The 19,911-nt window shown below is 40.1% G+C and overlaps 1 protein-coding gene across 1 annotated transcript in view; it reads right to left on the bottom strand.

Moving 5' to 3' along the window:
* Window positions 1–19,911, bottom strand: part of REEP3 (receptor accessory protein 3) — a 97,558-nt gene that overhangs the window by 17,555 nt on the left and 60,092 nt on the right. The window contains exons 3-5 of the mRNA XM_060642652.3: window positions 10,768–10,844; window positions 8,186–8,306; window positions 7,901–8,014 (exon numbers count right to left, since the gene is read on the bottom strand). Coding sequence (XP_060498635.2) covers window positions 7,901–8,014; window positions 8,186–8,306; window positions 10,768–10,844 — 312 coding nt within the window. The remainder of the gene's footprint in view (window positions 1–7,900; window positions 8,015–8,185; window positions 8,307–10,767; window positions 10,845–19,911) is intronic.

Genomic DNA, 19,911 nt, shown 5'->3' on the forward strand with positions numbered 1-19,911 from the left:
TGGTTTATACTGTATTAAGCAAGAAGTATAAGAAAAATGAAGAAACGTTCTAGTTTGCAGAGCAAAAGATGTGTGGAAACATTAGTCTTAGTCATTAGTCAATAAGGAGGAAGGGAGTTACCATCCACAAAGAAAGTCAATATCTCAGATTTTAGGTCCTATTCTCTACAGAATTGCATGTATGCTGCTTGTGTTAAAATTGATCCTAAAAATTGAAGAGAAAGGAACAGAAAGATTACGATGAGAACACAAAAATCAAAATAATTAAGAACACTTTTGCAGAATAGTTTACATTAAAAATGATCATCACCAGCAGCAGTGTTCCTAAACCCTTTGGGTGACTCAAAGTTCTTAGGGTTTGAACTTGAATGGGCCCAGAACATCCGTTTAAAATGAGAATGCGGGGCACCTGGGGGGGCTGAGTCCGTTGGTTGCCTGACTCGTTGGTTGCCTGACTCGTGGTTTTAGCTCAGGTGAAGATCTCCCTGTTCCTGAATTTGAGTCCTGCATGGGGCTCTGTGCTGACAGTGAGGAGCCTACTAAGGATTCTCTCTCCCTCTCTCTCTGCCTCACCCACGCATGCACACTCTCTCTCTCTCTCTTTCTTACTCTCAAAATAAATTAATTAATTAAAATGAGAACACTTATAAGGGGCTGACTGGGTTGGGGTCCTGGGTTCAGATCTAACACATTCATCCTCTGGGAAATATTCTTCAGCTGAGAAGTGGTAAAAGGGGACCCCGTATGTATAACTAATTCCAACTTTGCTACTCCCAAACAATTCTTTGTTTTTTTTTATTATTTATTTACTTTTTTTTAAATTCTGCTTTTGTTTAAATACTTCATTTCCTGGTTAAACACTGTTAAAATTATTATATTTTGTGTTAAATAAGAATTTACTGAGCTTATTAGGTTTTATATAAAAACTTCAACTTACTCTCTTATTTTTTTAAGAATTTAAAAACAATCTTTGTAATCGTACAAGCAAGCTTTTACAGAATAATTTTTACTATACTGTTCAATAATGAATAAGCTCTATTTCTTGTTGATCTCTGACATACTACATTAAAATGCAGACAAGGTTACTTCCAAGTTTTTAGCGAAATATCCTTTTCTTCTAAGGACATTCGAGAATTAATCTGATTAAGCCTAGAATGGAATTGATTGCATTCCTGTTAAGTGAATAATAAATTTTAGTGGTTTTAAGATTAAAGCAATAAAGGGCCGCCTGGGTGGCTCAGTCAGTTAAGCATCCAGCTTCGGCTGGGGTCATGATCTCGCAGTTCGTGGGTTCAAGCCTGGCGTTGGGCTCTGTGCTGACAGTTCAAAGCCTGGAGCGTGCTTTGGATTCTGGGTCTCCCCCTCTCTCTGCTCCTCCCCCACTTGTGGTCCCTCTCTCTCAAAAATAAACATTAAAGAGTATATATGTATATCTATATATATTTATCAAAGAACATCTGTAACAGACAAAAACATAAAAAAGGAAGTATATTATTTGTAGCCCACACCAAACTATCTATACATATTTATATGTCCTTTCCATTTTTTCTGACTCATTGTACCTTTAGAGCAGGCTTTCTCAGTCTCAGCACTGCTGCTGTTTTGGGGCTGGATCACAGGATATTAAGCAGCATTCCTGACTTCTACCCCCTAGACACAAGTTGTGACAGCCCCAGTTGTGACAACCCCAAATGTCTCCAGACATTGCCAAATGTTCCTTTGGGGGCAAAATCTTCTCCCAGTGAGAGAACCAACTACTGTTTTGGAACTAGAAGAGGTTTCAGAAGTCAGGTATCACCTCTTTGTTTTATAGGTAAGAAAATTAAAACTTAGATCAGTGCAGATGATCTGCCCCAAATCTCATGACTAATTAGGGCAGAACCAGGGCTAGAAAATGCAGATAACCAGACTATTGGTGAATTAAATATTCGTTATAACATTCTGCTTCCCTAGATTGTAGGGAAAATAGTTTGACCCTTCTTTCCATTGTCTGGACAAATGCTCTCTTTTTAAATGGATGATGCTAAGCCTGTGAATATCCTCAAATCCTTTCACAAACAGAAAGTCATTAAGGCAGACAGCAAGATGTCAGGATTTGGACCTAATCATCATCATCATTTAAAGTTTATTAGCTTTTAGCAATTTTACCTGGAAGGCTCTAATTTCTGTGATAATTGATTTTTTAAAATAATATTTGCTAAAGAGTTTGCCAAGAAAAGGCTGCCAGAGAAAAGTCAGAGATGGTTAATATGACGTTATAATGGTACTTTTCTTCATCGGCCCTTTATCTGGTAGTAATGTTGCTCATCTGTACAAAAGCCACCTGCATTTCTCATGTGAAAGCTATGGAATGCTGAACATCCTCAGCAAAATCCTTGAAGGTCCTTCATATGTCTCTGCTTTGCTCAGCCAAAATAAACTTGTACACTGACCTTGTGAACAGATGCCTGGTAATGAGGTCACAGAACTGAGTAACATTTTCAGAAAATTGCTTTACGGTGTAATAAATGTTCTGATTAGATTCCTATTTTCATCTTTAACATGCTCAGGTGGTTCAACTTGGGAATCCTAGTCAGGGAGTATTACCGATCTTTAAAGGTCATACCAAGAGTCCAATCATTTTTAGCCTGAAAGATATTTTTAACAAACTATATGTTGTAAAAATCATAAATTAATTCTCAAGCTTTACTACTGGCTTTCTTGGAGTTTCTCCTTAAACTTGACCTATTTTCTATTTCAGTTTCAATTTACTCTTTAGTATGAAGTGTCTGGTTCAGTGATTTCTTCCATCATAGGGCCTTTCTTTGACATCTCCAGAGATGAAACTAATTTCACTTACACGAAAATAGGCACAGTACAAACTGAGGCAAATAGTGTTAACATTATGCTATGTTTGGCATATTTAATGACTATTCCTAATGAATAAAATCCAGGCTGAAGCCAACATTCACAGTGTTCATGCTGAGAATGGTGAGGGCTACCTGACATATAGTGATCTTGATAACAAAAGGACCACCACATCACAGACAAGGAGGGAAAGTTCCAAAACGAATTCAAATTATGGGACATGCATTTGATTTGCAGTGGTAACTTAGATGAATGATTCGTATGCTATTTCCTGCCTTTGAATGGAAAGGTGGTTTTATGATGCTAAATATATAGATAAACACAAACCATGAATCACAAAGAAGAAAGCAGAGAAATATAGGTATAGGATTGCTTTTATAGCCTTTCTAAAGGAAAGTATTTCTGTGAGTTAATGCTTATTTTAATAATGGAGGGCAAGGGGAAAGCTTTTAGCAACCAAAGATAAGATAAACTTTTCAGTTAATGAAAACAGACATTCAGCGAGACAGCAGGCAGTGAGAGTAGTGACCGTATCTATCTTGTTCTCGGCTGCATCCCCAGCACCGACCATACAGTAGGCATTAAACCAGCAGATGTTGAATAAATGTGCAGGATGCTAAACACTGATGGCAGCAAAGAATAAAATAAAAACAAATGAGGAAGGGATGGGGATAAGACAATATAGTGGGGAGTAAGCAAGCAGGCTTGTGGAGAAAGATGTGTAGGGAGAAGAGAGAATCTTAAGCAGGTTCCATGCCCAGTATGGGGCCCCACAACGTGTGAGATTATTACCTGAGCCAAAATCAAAAGTTGGACCTTAACTGACTGTGCCACCCAGGTGGCTCTAGTGGGGATTTTTCTGATCCCCCACATAGAGGGTTTGGAAGCAATAAACATAAGTGAAAGTAAAACACATATCCCATGAAATAGTCACAATATGTATGTAGGAAGGTGTTTCAGAGTAGCAGGACTAGAAACCACATTTAAGTGTTGAATTGAGTAGGAAAAATGGGATTTGTATGCTTCTACATTTCCCAAAACAATGTTCTAAAATGTCCATATTTTCTAAGCAATTTTTCAAGTTGAAATTTAATGTTTAGGTTTTTGCCATAGAATCATGTTGAGTGATGCTTTTAAAAATGTTAAACTGAGAAAGCATCTTCGTGGCGGGGTGGGGGGGTAATAATACATGTACCATTTGACCCTTGAACAATGTGGGGGTTATGGGCATCAACTACCGGGCAGTGAAAAATCTGCCTACAAGTTTTGACTCCTTTGAATGGAAGCCTCACTAGTACCAGCCGATTAACATGTATTTTGTATGTTACATGTATTATATACAGTGCTCTTACAATAAAGTGAACTAGGGAAAAGAAAATGCTACTGAGAAAATCTTAAGGAAGAGAAAATACATATAGAGGACTGTATTGAATTTATTGAAAAAAACTGGCATGTAAGTGGACCCAGGCAGTTGAAACCCTTATTGTTCAGGGATCAACTATACTTCATTTGTAAAGTCAAATAAAAGTACATTTTATAACAAAGGAAAGCAACAGGCTTTTTTGTTTTGTCCCTGGTCCCCTTCTCCTCTGTATCCTCTTGAAGGCACCACTTTAAACCCTCTACTTTCCAGGGCACATGGGTGGCTCAGTCGGTTGAGTGTCTGACTTCGGCTCAGGTCATGATCTCAGGGTTTGTGAGTTTGAGACCCGTATCGGGCTCTGTGCTGACATCTCAGGGCCTGGAGCCCTCTTCAGATTCTGTGTCTCCTCCCCTCTCTGCCCCTCCCATGTTCATGCTCAGTTTCTGCCTCTTTTTTTTTTTTTGAATGTTTGTTTATTTTTGAGAGAGACAGAGACAGAACGCGAGTGGGTTAGGGGCAGAGAGAGAGGGAGACACAGAATCCGAAGCAGGCTCCAGGCTCCAAGCTGTCAGCACAGAGCGCAATGTGGGGCTCGAACTCACGAGCTGTGAGATCATGACCTAAGCCGAAGTCGGATGCTCACCAACTGAGCCACCCAGGCGTCCCTCTCTGTCTCTTAATAATAAATAAATGGTAAAAAAAAAAAAAAAAATTAAACCCTTTACTTTCCTAGCTGACAGGTGAGGATTTTCTTTCTCTTCCACTTCCTTTTCTCCTTCCTCCACCTTCCTGAGAGAGCAAAATCACAGTTGTTCCGTCTACAGTCTGTGTTCTCATGATTCTGATATAAATGCTGCTTGCTGCTGGGCCTAGTCATGCTCCATTATTACACTTCCTTTCTTATATAACTTTTGTTATTTTCCAGAGTCAACAATTATCCCGTTTTTAAAATACTCCTTTGATTAGTCATGCTATGCCTCCCTCTTCACATTGCCTCCAGTATATTTTTCGTGGTGTTCAGTGTCTTCTGACTGGCTGTAGCATGTGCTGACTAATTTAAGTATCATCCCTGCATAGGGTTAAACCTATTAGATACTCTCATCCTCATACGTTCCCCTGAGATACCTCTCCTGGCACCCTGCACCCATCACATCCAATTTCGGCCAATTGCACTTGACTTGCTATGTAGATGTACATTCTGGGAAGTACTGTCCCCTCCCTTCTGTGCTAGATACCCTATCTCCTGATCCCATGGGTTTCCTTCTTCATGGATTATTCCCTAATTGTGGTAGAGCATATCTACCCTGACAAAGAATTTAGGAGGTAAATTTTGTGACTTTGCATATGCTTTAAAAAAAAATTTAGATTGATTCTAAGCTCACACATGACTGAGAGCTTGACTGTTTCAGAATGTGAGGGTGAAAATTATGGTATCATGGATGGTATTATTCTTTGGTCTTCAAGCTTCCATTGTCACTATTCAGAAATTTAATGCCTTTCCGATTCTTGGTCATTTGGATGTGACATACTTTTTATCTTTGGAATCTTTAAACACTTTTTCCTTGTCTCTGGTGTCTCTGGACTATTCCAATGACCTTGCTTACAGTCAGTCTTTTTTTCATTCATTGTGCTGGGTACTATGTGGGCTCTTTCTATTTTTTTTTTTTTTTTTAAGTAAGGTTCATACCCAGTGCAGAGTCCAGGGCATAGCTTGAACTCCCAAGGTGAGATCAAGACCAGAAATGAGATCAAGAGTCAGATGCTTAACTGTCTGAGCCACCCAGAGGCCCCGTGGGTTCTTTCAATCTAGAAATCATGTCCTTCAGTTCTGGGAAATATTATTGTATTATTTCTTCAATAACTGCATCTGTGGTCTTGTGGTAGAATTTCTAGTTGTTGAATATTATGTCTCTTGGATGCTCTTTTTTAGGACATATGGAAATCAGGAATGTATTCTCATTAAGCAAGAAAAAAAAGCAAATGAACTTCTTTTACAATGGATAACAGTCCAATAAGATTTAAAATCTTTAGTATTAAAATTTAAAATTTTTAGTATATCTATACTAATAAAAGAAAAAGCCTTTAAAAGTCAGGTAGCAGGTAAACTATTCTTCACTAAAGTGCTGATAGTTAATAATTATTAATGATACAGTTGTCTTACATGTCTAGGGCTGCATAGTTAATAAGTTTACACTTAATTCTGAATGTAACACTTCTGGGGATATAATCTGAATATAATTTAGATATTTAATGTTTATTTTTGAGAGAGACAGAGAGAGAGGGAGAGGGAGGAGGGAGAGGGGGGAAGAGAGAGAGAGAGGCAGAGAGAGAGAGAGAGAGAACAAGTGGGGAGGGGCAGAGAGAGAGGGAGACACAGAATCTGAAGCAGGCTCCAGGCTCTGAGCTGTCAGCACAGAGCCTGACGTGGGGCTCAAACTCACAAACCGTGAGATCATGACCTGAGCCAAAGTCGGATGCTCAACCAACTGAGCCACCCAGGTGCCCCGAATATAATTTTGGGTTTTAATTTTGTTGATCATATTAATTGTACTTGAGCCAAAGTTCACTCTGAAAAATTAAGGATCATTCTGGAAACCCCACAGACATTTTATATCCCATCACCATTGCTATTATGCAGAATCACCACTTAGAATATTTATTTCCATAGCATTGTTATTTTAGTTCAAGATAACCAAGTTGAAAAAGTCTAACTCAGAAGCTGGAATACTATTTAATCTCAATTTAACTTCATAGCAACAAACTCAAATTTTCACTTGAAAGAGAGACACACACACATGATATTAATGTTTATTGGACTCCTACTATGTTTTGGCAAGCATTGTGCTTTTTCATATGCTCTGGCAGACAGGTATATTACCCCTCTTTTATACATGAAGCAACCAGTGAATACAGAGGTTAAGTAAATCACCAATAGTTATTTAAAAAGTCACACTCAGCATTTTCGGGATCTGAAGCCTGTTTTCTTTCCATATACTACACACCAAAATCAATTACGCTATGGTATTCAAAATAAACCACACCAATTACTACATGCAAAGAAATCCAAAAGCCATAACGCAAGTTTTCACAGAAGGCATACATTTGATAACTTCACTTGCAAAAAAACACAACACATGACATTAGTAACTGGCTAAGTAAAATCTCAAGTTTTAAGAACAGAATTTTTTCATGCCTTATTTTGAATAATCAGTTACCTCAAATTGGTTGAAGTAGGGGTGCAGGAGTAAGCCAGAAATCCTACCAAGATATTGCCATCGGGAGAGAGAGAGAGAGAGAGAGAGAGAGAGAGAAAGAAAGAGAGAGAGAGAGAGAAAGAGAGAGAGAGAGAGACCAGAGACAGGGAAAGAAAGAATGGTCATCTTTACTATAGGTGATTTACTCAACCTTATTTTAAGGCTATAAAGTAGGAAAATTATGACAAAATGACATCTTCAGGTATGGTTTTATATATTAACTAGCTCTCATTTTGTGATCAGTTAAGACTTTCAGAATATTGAGCAGTTATAAAACACATGCATTAAAATGTTTTTTAAATTATCGTTTACATTTACATTACAAAAATAAGCAAAGCAAAATTCTGCCAAAAGTTTATAATGATCTAGAATAAAAAGCCACCCTACTTTGTCCATTGACTTAATGTGACATTGAATAAAAAACATAAATAATTACCTTCACCGCTGCAGTGACAGCAGCAGTGGCTGCGAAAGCTAAACCTTGCCGCCCGAAGTTTACCACGGTCTCATAGCCCCGCTCCTTTGCTTGTACAATATAGTCATCAATCTCCTGGGGGAAAAACAAACAAACTCATGGGTATAAATTTTATTTAACAATAGTGTCAACAAGCCAAAAACAAGGACTTTTTCCCGAAGATATAGTAGTTTTACTTGTTTAATAGCACAAAACATGTGATGATGTCCATTTCTAACAAATGATTTATGGATTTATAGATCTTACCCTTTCCTTTGAAGAAAGAAGTGGATGAAGGAATTTTCTATATATTAAACTTGCTCCTTTGGTATAGGGAGAGAGCAGCCATATGACAAAAGCAATCTTAAGCTCATAGTACAGGGGGAACCTAACAAGAAAAAATTCGAAAAAACCACTGGTGAAAATAAACTACAATGAGGAAATCAATCTCTCTCTCTCTCTCTCTTTCTCTCTCTCTCTCTCTCTCTCTCTCTCTCACACACACACACACACACACACCCTTTCTTTTAAGAAAGTTCAGTCATTGTATTAAGTTTTCACATGTAAAAGTGAGTGATTAAGGAAATAACTATGTTTGAATTGATGAATTAATTTCATTAACTATAAATCAGTTAACCAAAGAGTGACCTGATCCCTGCTGAGATTCCGAAACTTCTACTACAACTGTATAAGCAACCATAGGCAAGCTGCCCGCTGACTGTAGCAGTCCAGAGAGAACATTAACAGCATTTGACCATGGCAGTAAGGTATACCAGCCACCATTCTGCAGAGCCCAACGGGGGCGTCAGTACCGGACATCTCTCCAAGCGCCAGGAGGAAGCTCTGTAATACTCCAAGGGCACAAAGTTACCCCATGAACACATGTCCTTCTCTTTCTCAACACTCCCCCCAGAACTCCCCTTCCAGTCTCATTTGGCCGGAAAACGGCACTTGGCAGACAATCATTCACTTGTAAGGGGAATGGAATTACCATTGTGGTAGACTGGGAATTAGTGTCAGCTACCCATGCCCCTTTCCATGTGACTTTGCACTGTTTTCCCTACGGGCTGAGTGCACTTCCTCGAGGAATGACTGCGGGGTTAGCCATGTGACTTACTCTGGCCAACATAATGTGAGTGTGACATATCACATGCACGCAGAAGCTTTAAATGCCCTTTGACTTCCTCACCCCAACACCCCCAACCTCTTGCTTTAAATTTTTGCTTTCTGCCATGAAACAGCTGCTCCTTCAGCCTTGGGCCTGAAACGAGAAGACACTTAAAACTGAACTGAGCCCCGCAAAGCTGCAGCCAACCTTTTGCCCTTACATAAGTTGAGCAAGAAATAAATGTTTGTTTTTCTAACCCATCATGCCTTTAGGGTTGTTTGCCGCCACAGCAAAAGTGAACAATATACCACAGAGGGCTAGCATCCCATGGGACACAGATTATTAAGATACATGGTTTAACTGAACAAATCTGGGCTCTTCTGATGAGGCAGAGGGGTCCAGGGCAGTAAGAAAAAGCTGTTGTGTAGTCAACAGAGGGTCTTTACCATGGCGCAGTTACAGAGGAGTTTCTGGGCTTTCGCTATTCACAGTAAACTTTTTGTACACCACTCGCTTCTTAATAATATATATAGGTGACATTTGCAATCAGGAAAATATGAGAAGTCTTGAAAAAGAGAACTTGGAAACTTAAGAGACCTAGCATGGTTTGAAATCTGTGTTCTGCCATTTAAAACCACACAAAAAGCCCTCCCCCAAAACTCTCCACCAAACACTTAACAGGTAAATGAATGAGCTATGGGACAGAGGAAGAATAACTCACATTTCAAGTCAGAAGAGAAAGATGGCTGCAGACACAGAAAGGTTCATAAATAAGGGCAAGTTGTTAAGAACGTTAAAGTCTGGTGACTTCTTTATTTTTTTCCTAGCAATCCAATATGACCTAATGTGCTGTGAGAATACGATGAGAATAGCAAAGCCAGAAAGACAGTTTAAAGGAGAGAACAGCAAGTGTCTGAAACAGATACAAGAGGGCAGGGAAGCAGCAAGTAAAGGGAATGGGGAGGGTCAAACTGGTACCTACATGAGAGCAGCTGAATGATGTTCTGGGGGTGCTGCATTTGTAGCCCAGGAAAGGAAACAAAGAAGGGCTAATTTAGGCTGATGGTTTGTGCAGCGAGGGCAGTTTAGGATACTGGCAAGGTATGAAGTTTAAAGATTTTGAAAGGAGGACTTCTCCAGTGATGGTAAGGTTTAGATGGAAACGCACCAGTGAAATATGGCACAGGAGATTCAAATTGTTCCCTTTGGTATCGCTTCTTGGTAAAATGTTAAATCCTTGAGGGTACAAACATGCTTTAATTTTGTCTCAGCTATTTGGAACAGAGCAGCCAAGGAGCTGGTGGTGAGTGGGCGTCCACGTGGATGCTGACGTCATCCAGTTTGAATGTTTGTAGTTGAGAGTTTTAAGGATGGGGAGGGAGTTCTAGAACCAGATGCTGTGGGCTTCAAAGAGGGAGTCATTTAGGAAGTGATAAAAATAGCCTCAAGTCATCCTGTGGAAAAAGGGTGATGACAACTAAGTTTTTGTATTCCAAGATATTGGGACCTGTGTGGGAGGAGGGCAGGGAGCAACCCACTGGGAAACATGAGCTGCTTTAATTGGAGGGGGGACTGTAAGGAAAGTAATGTTCTTATGGGGAAACCAGATAAAGAAAGTGAAACACTGGATAAGTAAGTAACTTGATCAAATTCACCGGGTTACCAGCCAAGGGCAGGATAAGAACTCAGGACACCTGATGAGGTGTCTATAGTCTGGCCCTTTCTCAGTGCTAGAACTTACCAAGCAACTGTTTGATCTGTTATTGTTTCAATCACAGTATAGAGAGCAAAAACAATCCAGTACATCATCCATCGGACCTGGAAATAATAAAAATACTTATGAAATAACAGATGAAAATTATTTGCAACTCTGAATAATTACATATATGTTTCCACATCTATAGTTGGACCAAGTGCGGAAGTTGATGGTTTAATTCTCAATAGGTTTATGTCTGAATTCCTCGTACCACAACATCAACAATCTTGGGATACAAGACAAGAATCAAAGAATAACAAATGTAGGAATCTGAATGAAAGAATCAGCACAATAGGATAGATTTTTCTTAACTGGAGGAAAATTCTTTGAAAGATCTTACTCTTATCAACGTGCTTCTTTATGGATGACGATTAGCCATTTACTTGTTATATAAATAACAGCATAATAAGATATGACCACATTTAATCTTGACTTGTCTTTTAAATTTTACATTCCTTAATTCTCAATATATAGAAACTGTTCAGAAACCAAAGAACGATCCTAGGTTTATTACATCCATAATGTTAGTCACCCAGTTTGAAAATCAGGTACTGTATTCTCTCTCTCTTTTTTAATGCTTAACCATTTATTTTTTAAAGGTTTATTTATTTATTTTAAGAGAGTGAGAAACAGACTGTGAGCAGGGGAAGGGCAGAGAGAGAGAGGGAGTGCAGAGCCCGATGCGGGGCTCAAACCCACGAACCGTGAGATTTTGACCTGAGCCAAAATCAGGAGTTGGATGCTTAATCAACTGAGCCACCCAGGCACCCCAAGTTAGTATATTCTTTTCCCCCATATGTAAGCCTGTAACTTCTCACATATCATTTTCCATCTTCTACCAACACCACAATGGCAGCTGCAATAGGCTGAACGTTTGTGTCCTCCTCCCCCTCAAATCCATATGTTGAAATCCTAACCCCAAATGTGTATTAGGAGGTGGCGCCTTCAGGAGCTGATGAGGTCGTGTTGGTGGAGCTCTCATAAATGGAGTTACTATTCGTCTAATAGGGCCTCCAAAGAGATCTCTTATGCCTTCCACCATGTGGGAACACAGTGAGAAAATGGCCACCTATGAACCAAGAAGTGGGTCTCACCAGAAATCAGACCTGCCTTGATCGTGGACTTCCTAACCTCCAGAACAGTGAGAAATATATTTCTGTTGTTTATAAACCACCTAGTCTATGGTATTTTTGTTACAGAAATCTGGATGGACTGAGATAGTAGTTCAAGACTTTTTTACCTCTTTCCTGGAATAGAGCATCCTAACTGGTCCCTGAGACTCCAGTGTCTCTTTATACCAATCCTTTTCATTGAATGCTACCAGATTAATTTTCTTGAATTCATTTCCCCGACTATACTTTTCTACCTACTTGAGTACACAAACTCTCTTATCGCTCAAGTAGGTTGGATTTTCATTAAGGATTAAAATCTCTGCTCTCCTGCTCAATATTATAATAATAGCTAATATGTAAAACCATGCCAACTATGGCCTTGGGACTACACTAACTATATCACATATATTAAGGAATTTACTCTCCACAGCAATATTACAAGGTAGGAAGCATAATTATTTCCACTATAGATAAGGAAACAGTGACAGAGAGAGGTGAAATGACTTGCTCAAGGTCATTTAGCCGGAATTTGAATCCAGGATCTGACCCTGGATTTGGTGCTATTAATCAATTATACTATGTAGAGAAAGAATTTGTGAGGATTGGCTAAATGTGAAATCCAAGAATAACCACTGCTTCCCTTGTTCTCTTCTAAATGAGAGGACAAAAAAATTTAGGTCTCTATAAATAGCTAGAAAATTGACCTACTATTTAGTTTTAATATAGAAGCTTGTTTGGGTATTCCATAGACAATAGAAATGAATTACAATTCAAGTGGCTTTTATGGTTTTCTATTTACATGGACAAATCAATTAAAAATAGCCACGAATAACTTTTGAAGCAGTGTATTATGAAATAGAAATCATACCAATTTACTCTAATGTATAGACTCCTGAAAGCTTAAAAAAATTGCCCAAAGCAAATAATAGGGCATCTTATCTATATCTGAAAAACAAAGCAATGGATTTACAATTATCATCTCAAATTAAAAAACAAAACAAAACAGCCCAAATGTACTCTTTAGTTGTTCACTTTTCATGGGTTCTCTAAAATCTTTCACTGCCACCAATTCCAAGCTTTTGTCCAAATATGGGGATTTTCATCCTATGTATACTTTCTCCTGCCCCTCCCTTTTTTAAGTTAAGTGATACTCTGACAAGCTCTGATTCACCTGCCCCTCCAGAGCCAAACACTAACTCAGCACTTTGACCTCTCAACTGTATTCAGAGGGTTAGCTTGTACGCTGATTGACTGACTATATGCCTCTCCCCAAAAAGAAAAGAAAGAAAAGGCTGCAAACAGAAGAATGAGGTTTTATACAGCTAGAAGGAATCTAAGGAGTTTTAATTTTTTAAAACTATACAACTCTTTACTGAAAAAAACCGAGCCAATTACAAAAGAAATGGCTCCCGAGGGGCCCCACCGGTCCACCCACGGTGCGACTCTGGAGGAGACTCGAGCGCTGCATGGGCCAGAGTTTGAGACAATACGGTAAACTCCTCTTACTTTCCTGAGGGGCCTAAATAATCAAGCCGCATCAGGCGGGTGAGCTAAGAAATGGCAGGAGTAGGAACATAGACAGTCTATCAAGGGGGCGGCTTCTCAGGGCGCGGCGGCCTTCGGACCAGATCTTTTCGGTCCCCCGTCCCCCTCCTTGTACTCACCACGGGGATTTCAGGGTAAACTGTTCCCTTCTTGCCCAGGAAAGAGGAGGCTTAAATTGACTCTGAAAGCTTAGGAAACTTTCAGCAAGGTAAAATTATTTAAATCGGTGCTTGTTACTTTTCGTAATTTCACTATTTCCCGCCGCTGTTACCGTTGTGAGTTTCCAAATGGATAACAACTCCCCAAGTAGTCATAATTTACTGGTTAATAGAGGAGAAGAGAGAGGAAAAGGGGACTGCACGGAGAGTGACTGGTGATACCTCCAAATGACTAGTTCTCTAATGAATGAGAACCGCTAAACGTCCCAGATTTCAAGCGCACACTCGCTTCAGTCAAGTGCTTACTCAGTTTCCAAACGAAGTTATTAAATTAATTTTAAATCCACAAAATAAAAGTGCTTTAAAGAATGTAATGTTTATCCCTTTAAAAACCCCACTTTATATTTAGTAATGTTAAAAATAAAAAAAGGAGAAAAAGAAGGTCATGCCTTTTAAAAATAGATTTTTTTTTTCTTTTAGAGAGAGTGTGAGCAGGGCAAAGGGGCAGAGGGAGAGAGAGAGAATCTTAAACAGGCTTCATGCTCAGCACAGAGCCTGATAGGGGACTTGATTTCACGACTCTGGAATCATGACCTGAGCTGAAATCAGGAGTTGGAGGCTCAACTGACTGAGCCACCCAGGAGTCCCTAGCCATGTCTTTTTAGTTAAAACACAACAAAGTATCCAGTCAAGAGGGTATTCCTGGACATTTTCCTGGATTAACAACAATTTTATACAAGCAAAACCCCATGGTATATTAATTTGTCATTAATGAACAAATTCTTTGATAATCTGCTCTTAAACTTAAGGTTATTTTTTGGTTGTCCTTACCAGAAATATGGATCTTAAATTATAATAGCAGGCAATAATTAAATGAATGTAATAAGTGTGTATTATTCGTGTGAGCAACCAGAAAGAAAGTTAACCTTGAAAAGACATTGCTTATTTTTCTATTAATGGATTTGGTTGGGACTTTATACCAAATGATTACTCAGCACAGCTTTTATTAAAATTACACCTCAAGGCCATGAAGCTTACTGTTTAAGGTTTTGCTCCAAGGAAATAGCAAGGAAGAAGTCAAGGTCAAAAAAAAAAAAAAAAACCAAAAAAAAACAAGTCACAAAACTATAAAAGTATAATTAAGCATGTGAAGAATAAAGATAAAATATTCTTTAGATCAACAGAAAACATCAATAACAAAATGCAAAACTAAAACCAAAAATTGGCAGGAAAACGATCACACTGATAATCTTTTTTTTTTTTAGTTTATTTATTTTGTGTGTGTGAGAGAGAGAGAGAGATAGAGAGAACACAGGGGTGGGGCAGGAAGAGAAGGCGAGAGAGAGAATGCCAAGCAGGCTCCGCACTGCCAGCGCAGAGCCTGACACGGGGCTCGAACGCATGAACCATGAGATCATGACCTGAGCCAAAATCAAGAGTCAGATGTTTAACTGACTGAGCCCCCGAGAAGCCCCTCACACTGGTAATCTTATGAATGTATATAACCAAATATAGTCACTATTAAAATGTTATGCAAATGTAAGTTAGTAACTTAACTGTTAAGTTAATAAGTCACACACCTTTTAAGTTCCTGGGGAAAAAAAGTTATTGGCATCATCTTTATTTGGTAAAAATTTATGTTCTTGGGAAAAGTGGGAACAAACAGTACAGTATCTTTCTAGTTCAGAAACAATTGGTAAAATCAGCAAACCATTGTCTAAATATCTCCATGAGGATGAGTAATAAGAAAGCTGTATACCCAACTTTTTCTTAAAAGTCTCTTTGGTCCCAGAGAACTGAATTATCCAACAAGGTGAAGATTATACCTCTAAGCACTAAGATGGATATACACACACCATACTTTTGATAAATCTTTCATATCAAACATAGTTTAGACAATTCTTAAGGACTCAGGTGGCATCATTACCTATAACACTGATACAACGGTAGTAAACCCTACTTTATGTTATGAGAATAGAAACATGAGTATGATAGTTCCTGTCCTCACAGATTTAGCATTTTACTAGGGAAAAGAAAAACAAACAAGTAAAAAACTGTGATTAAAAACAATGTTCTGGGGGGGCGCCTGGGTGGCGCAGTCGGTTAAGCGTCCGACTTCAGCCAGGTCACGATCTCGCGGTCCGTGAGTTCGAGCCCCGCGTCAGGCTCTGGGCTGATGGCTCGGAGCCTGGAGCCTGTTTCCGATTCTGTGTCTCCCTCTCTCTCTGCCCCTCCCCCGTTCATGCTCTGTCTCTCTCTGTCCCAAAAATAAATAAAAAACGTTGAAAAAAAAAATTAAAAAAAAAACAAAAAAAAACAAAAAAAAAAACAATGTTCTGGGGTGCCTGGGTGGCTCAGTTGGTTAAGTCAGTTAAGCTCTGCCTCGCTTTGGCTCAGGTCATGATGTCACGGGTCGTGAGACTGAGCCCTGAGTTGGTCTCTGTGCTGATGGCTTGGAGCCTGCTTGGGATTTGCTCTCTCCCTCTCTCTCTGCCCCTCCCCCACTCATTCTCTCTCCCTCTCTCTCTCTCTCTGTCTCTCACTCAAAATGGACAAATAAACTTAAAAAAAAAAAAAGTTCTGCTGTTTTTACTACATTAGATGCCCTAGCTTCCAGTATGAGTCAAGAGTGTAAGAATCTGAGGAAATCTTACTAAAGGGACTATTTATAAAGTTGTGGGCAAGGTTCAGGAAACCCAATGAAAGGATACTGAAGCACCCTGGAGTTAGCAACAGTAGGAACTGGAATCACCCCTGGATGTGAAGGAGGGAGGGCAGGAGAAAGCTTCCTGGAATCCAGAGAGGGCAACTGTAGGGGAGAGTGGTAGCCTCAGGTAGACAGTCACAGCCAACCCCTGGTGGCAGGGAGGAAGGGAGGATGCTGGGAGAACAGTACTCTGACCTCATGCTCATCCTGCCTTCTGATCTTCTGCAGAAGCCTTTCAGGGGCCAAACTAAACGGAAGCCAGATATGATGCAGTCTGTATGGATCAGCCTCCTGGGCCATAAGCAAGGTATAGAAACGTGGAATGTGGAGAGGAAAGTCCACTGGCGGGGCGAATGGAAGGTGCCAGCACTGCTTAGCCTGTCATCTCTTTGATCCACCCAGAATGGATTTCTCTCTGCTTCCACAGATACCTCCCCGCCCAGATGACCATCATCTCCTGTCTGCATTATTCTGATAGCAACCTAACTGATCACTCTGCCTTTTTGGGGTCTATTCTGCATACAGCAGTCAGAGTCTCTCCTTAAAACAGAAAGAAGGGGCGCCTGGGTGGCTCAGTTGGTTAAGCATCTGGCTCTTGATTTCAGCTCAGGTCATGATCTCATGGTTCATGAGTTCCAGCCCTGGGTCAGGCTCTGTGCTGACAGTGCAGAACCTACTTGGGCTTCTCTTTCTCTCTCTCCACCCCTCCCCGTGTTCCGTCTCTCAAAATAAATAAGTAAACTAAAAAAAAACAAAAACAAAACCAAAATCATGTCATTCCTTTGCTCAGGCCCCTCTTACGGCTCCCATCAGAATTCTCACCCTAGTCTAGAAAACCCTGTGGATCTGGCACCAGCTACATCTCCGGCCTCATCTGCTATTCCTTCCTGTCCTGTTCTGCTCCAGTCATATTGGCCCTTTTACTGTCCCTTGTATGTGCAGATATGCTCCTTGTATGTGCAGATATGCTCAGGGCCTTATTACATGTTTTGTTGTTTTTTTTGTTTTGTTTTGTTTGGCCTGAAATGCTCTCCTTCCAGTTATCCACGTGGATTGCTTTCTCACTTGCTTCAGATCTCTGCTCAAATATTTACCTGTGAGGTCTTTTAAAATATCCATGTCCTCTTAGCCCCCTTATATCCTGACTCTGTTTTGTCTTTAGAACATTCCACAGATCACTGACACACCTAACAGATAGATGTTTACTTTCTGCCTTTCCCTACTAGAATGTAAACTCCAGGAGGACAAAGACCTTTATTTTGTTCACTGCTGAATTCCCTGTGCCTGGCACAGATCGAGCTCAGGAGTACATGTTGACGAGTTGTTGAATGAACGTGGGCTGCACACAGCTCAGGGTGCTCCTTTTCTGTAAGGATTGCAAAAGGCTGGACACTAGACAGGAGGTGCAGACAGGGCAGGTAACATAAACTAGTCTTTTAAGAGATCTGGTTTAAAAAGGAAAAAGAGGGGCAATAAAAAAAAAAACAACACACAGCATGAAGCAAAAGAAAGCATGTTTACACTCTCAATGATTGAAAACTTTACCAGCAAGATAAGATTCTCTTCAGAGAAAGCAGGAATATTTAGTGGAACAAGATCCCACAGGAGATAGAAAAGAATTACACTGGGAAGGAGAGTGAGCTTGAGACAGAGGTAGAGATGTGTCCTCCACTGGGATGGAAGGAAAGAGTGGCTTGTCAGGGAGAGGACCACAGCCAGGGCCCCGTATCTAGGGGGCAGGTCACCAACCTTTCAGGCTGGTGTGAGTGGCAAGGAGGGTGGATCTGGGGACAATGGTAAAGGTTTAGACAAGCTGTTGATCTGGATGGGAAAGGGAGCAGCCTAGGGTAGAGATGCTGCAGATCACGTGACGGAGGATGCCCTCAGCTGCTCTGGAGGTTAGATCTAGGAGGCCGCCAGCGGTCTAGGTCTAGGACAGTGCAACAAGAGGGAGACGAAGGTGACAGCTTGCTGTCAAGCAGAAATGTGACTGGAAGCGGCCCTTTGCAGAGAGGTGGGGCCAATTCTTTCCAACCGAATGTGAGCCGAGGCTTTTGAGAAGTGGGGGTATCTCCCCCCTAGGTTCTTCCCCTTTCCTGTGGGCTGGAAGGGCAGAGAGCAGAGCAACCTTGGAGGCTGTGTGTTGAAGACAGGCAGAGCCCCCCTCCCCCCAGTTCTTGAACGACAGCACAAGATTTGTTGCCAAAATGAACACCTAAGGTGGACTGTTATGTGAGAGAGAAATAAACTTCTATATTCCTTCAGCTGTTGCATTTTTGTTACACATTACAATTATAGCAGCTGAGACTACCCTAACATGAAAGGCTGAACTCTAATCTCTGTGGAGACTGAGAAAGCAGGGCCAGAGTAGCATGAGGTTTGCATTGGTCACAGCGCCGTCGGCTGCCATGCGCGACATGGTTAATGCCCTGTGGTGGTGATGGGTGATACCTCCACAGTGCCCTGAAAACAGAGAAGAGGACTGCCATGCTAAGAAATTCTGGTTGAGACACCTTCAGGGGACTCTCAGAAGGATCTGGAGGATAGGAAGGTTTGATGTTCTCATGCAGCAGATTGGAGCAGGGCCAGAGAAATACTACTTGAAATTATTTTTGTGATCCCTTGCCAAATGTGGCTCTGTCTGTGTGAATTTGGTCATTATCACCTGCACTGTCAGTACGGATGGCTTCAGCGGCAATCCCTTTCTACTTCCAGTAGACCAGTAAGTCAGACACAGAAGCTTGTTAGAGATCTGTGCAAAGATTGAAGTGGATATATTCTGAGTGGGAGGCCAAGATATCCAAAGAATGAAGCACATAAACGTCAGTGGGAATACTACATGAGAAAGGTTGTTCGATGGTCTGTTTTTGCAAACTTTGTTTTGTTTCTCGAGAATATACCTGATGCCTACTATGGTACCTGGAACAAAAAAGATGCTCAAAAATATTTAGTATGAGAATTAGTAAACTGGGCTAACTATACGCAAGACTGTAACTTCCATTTTTCCTAACTATTTGGTAATCAACTTCTTTTGAGAGCGGTCACAATGAAATGGCAGTCATATTTAAATCTTGGAACCCTTTATGCACTATATTTTTCATGACTAGAGAAATGTGAATATTTTAATTGAAAATACAATATTTATAAGTAAAAGATTCCTCAAATAGAATCTTAAAATCATTTAAGTATCAAAATGAATTTATATTCCAAGAAAATATACTCTTATAATTAGGCAAGTTCTTTTGGAGATTACGGAATCATCTGTGATGTAAAACCATAGTATCTAAAATTACATTCTGGTTTATATAGTGGATGGATCAGATTATCTTTTTTAACAAGCCAGCACTTGCTTTATTATTACTCAAAATCCATAAGGCTTATACAAAGCTTTAGCATTTCAGAAACCCAGACAGTCACGTGATGGCATTCTTCGCTTTACTCTCTCAAAGGCATTAGAGGATATTTTAAGCCTGAGTGAACACTGTAAAATGAATATACCCATAGGCTAAATTTACTATCAAAAGACCATGCTCCATTTAATAGGTATGCATTTATCTACCCTTGATGCCAAAAGAAAAGTAGGCCTCATTTCATAATCTTTTAACAT

Source organism: Panthera onca, chromosome D2, assembly GCF_046562875.1.
Source record: "Panthera onca isolate mPanOnc1 chromosome D2, mPanOnc1 haplotype 2, whole genome shotgun sequence".
NCBI classification, from domain to species: domain Eukaryota; kingdom Metazoa; phylum Chordata; class Mammalia; order Carnivora; family Felidae; genus Panthera; species Panthera onca.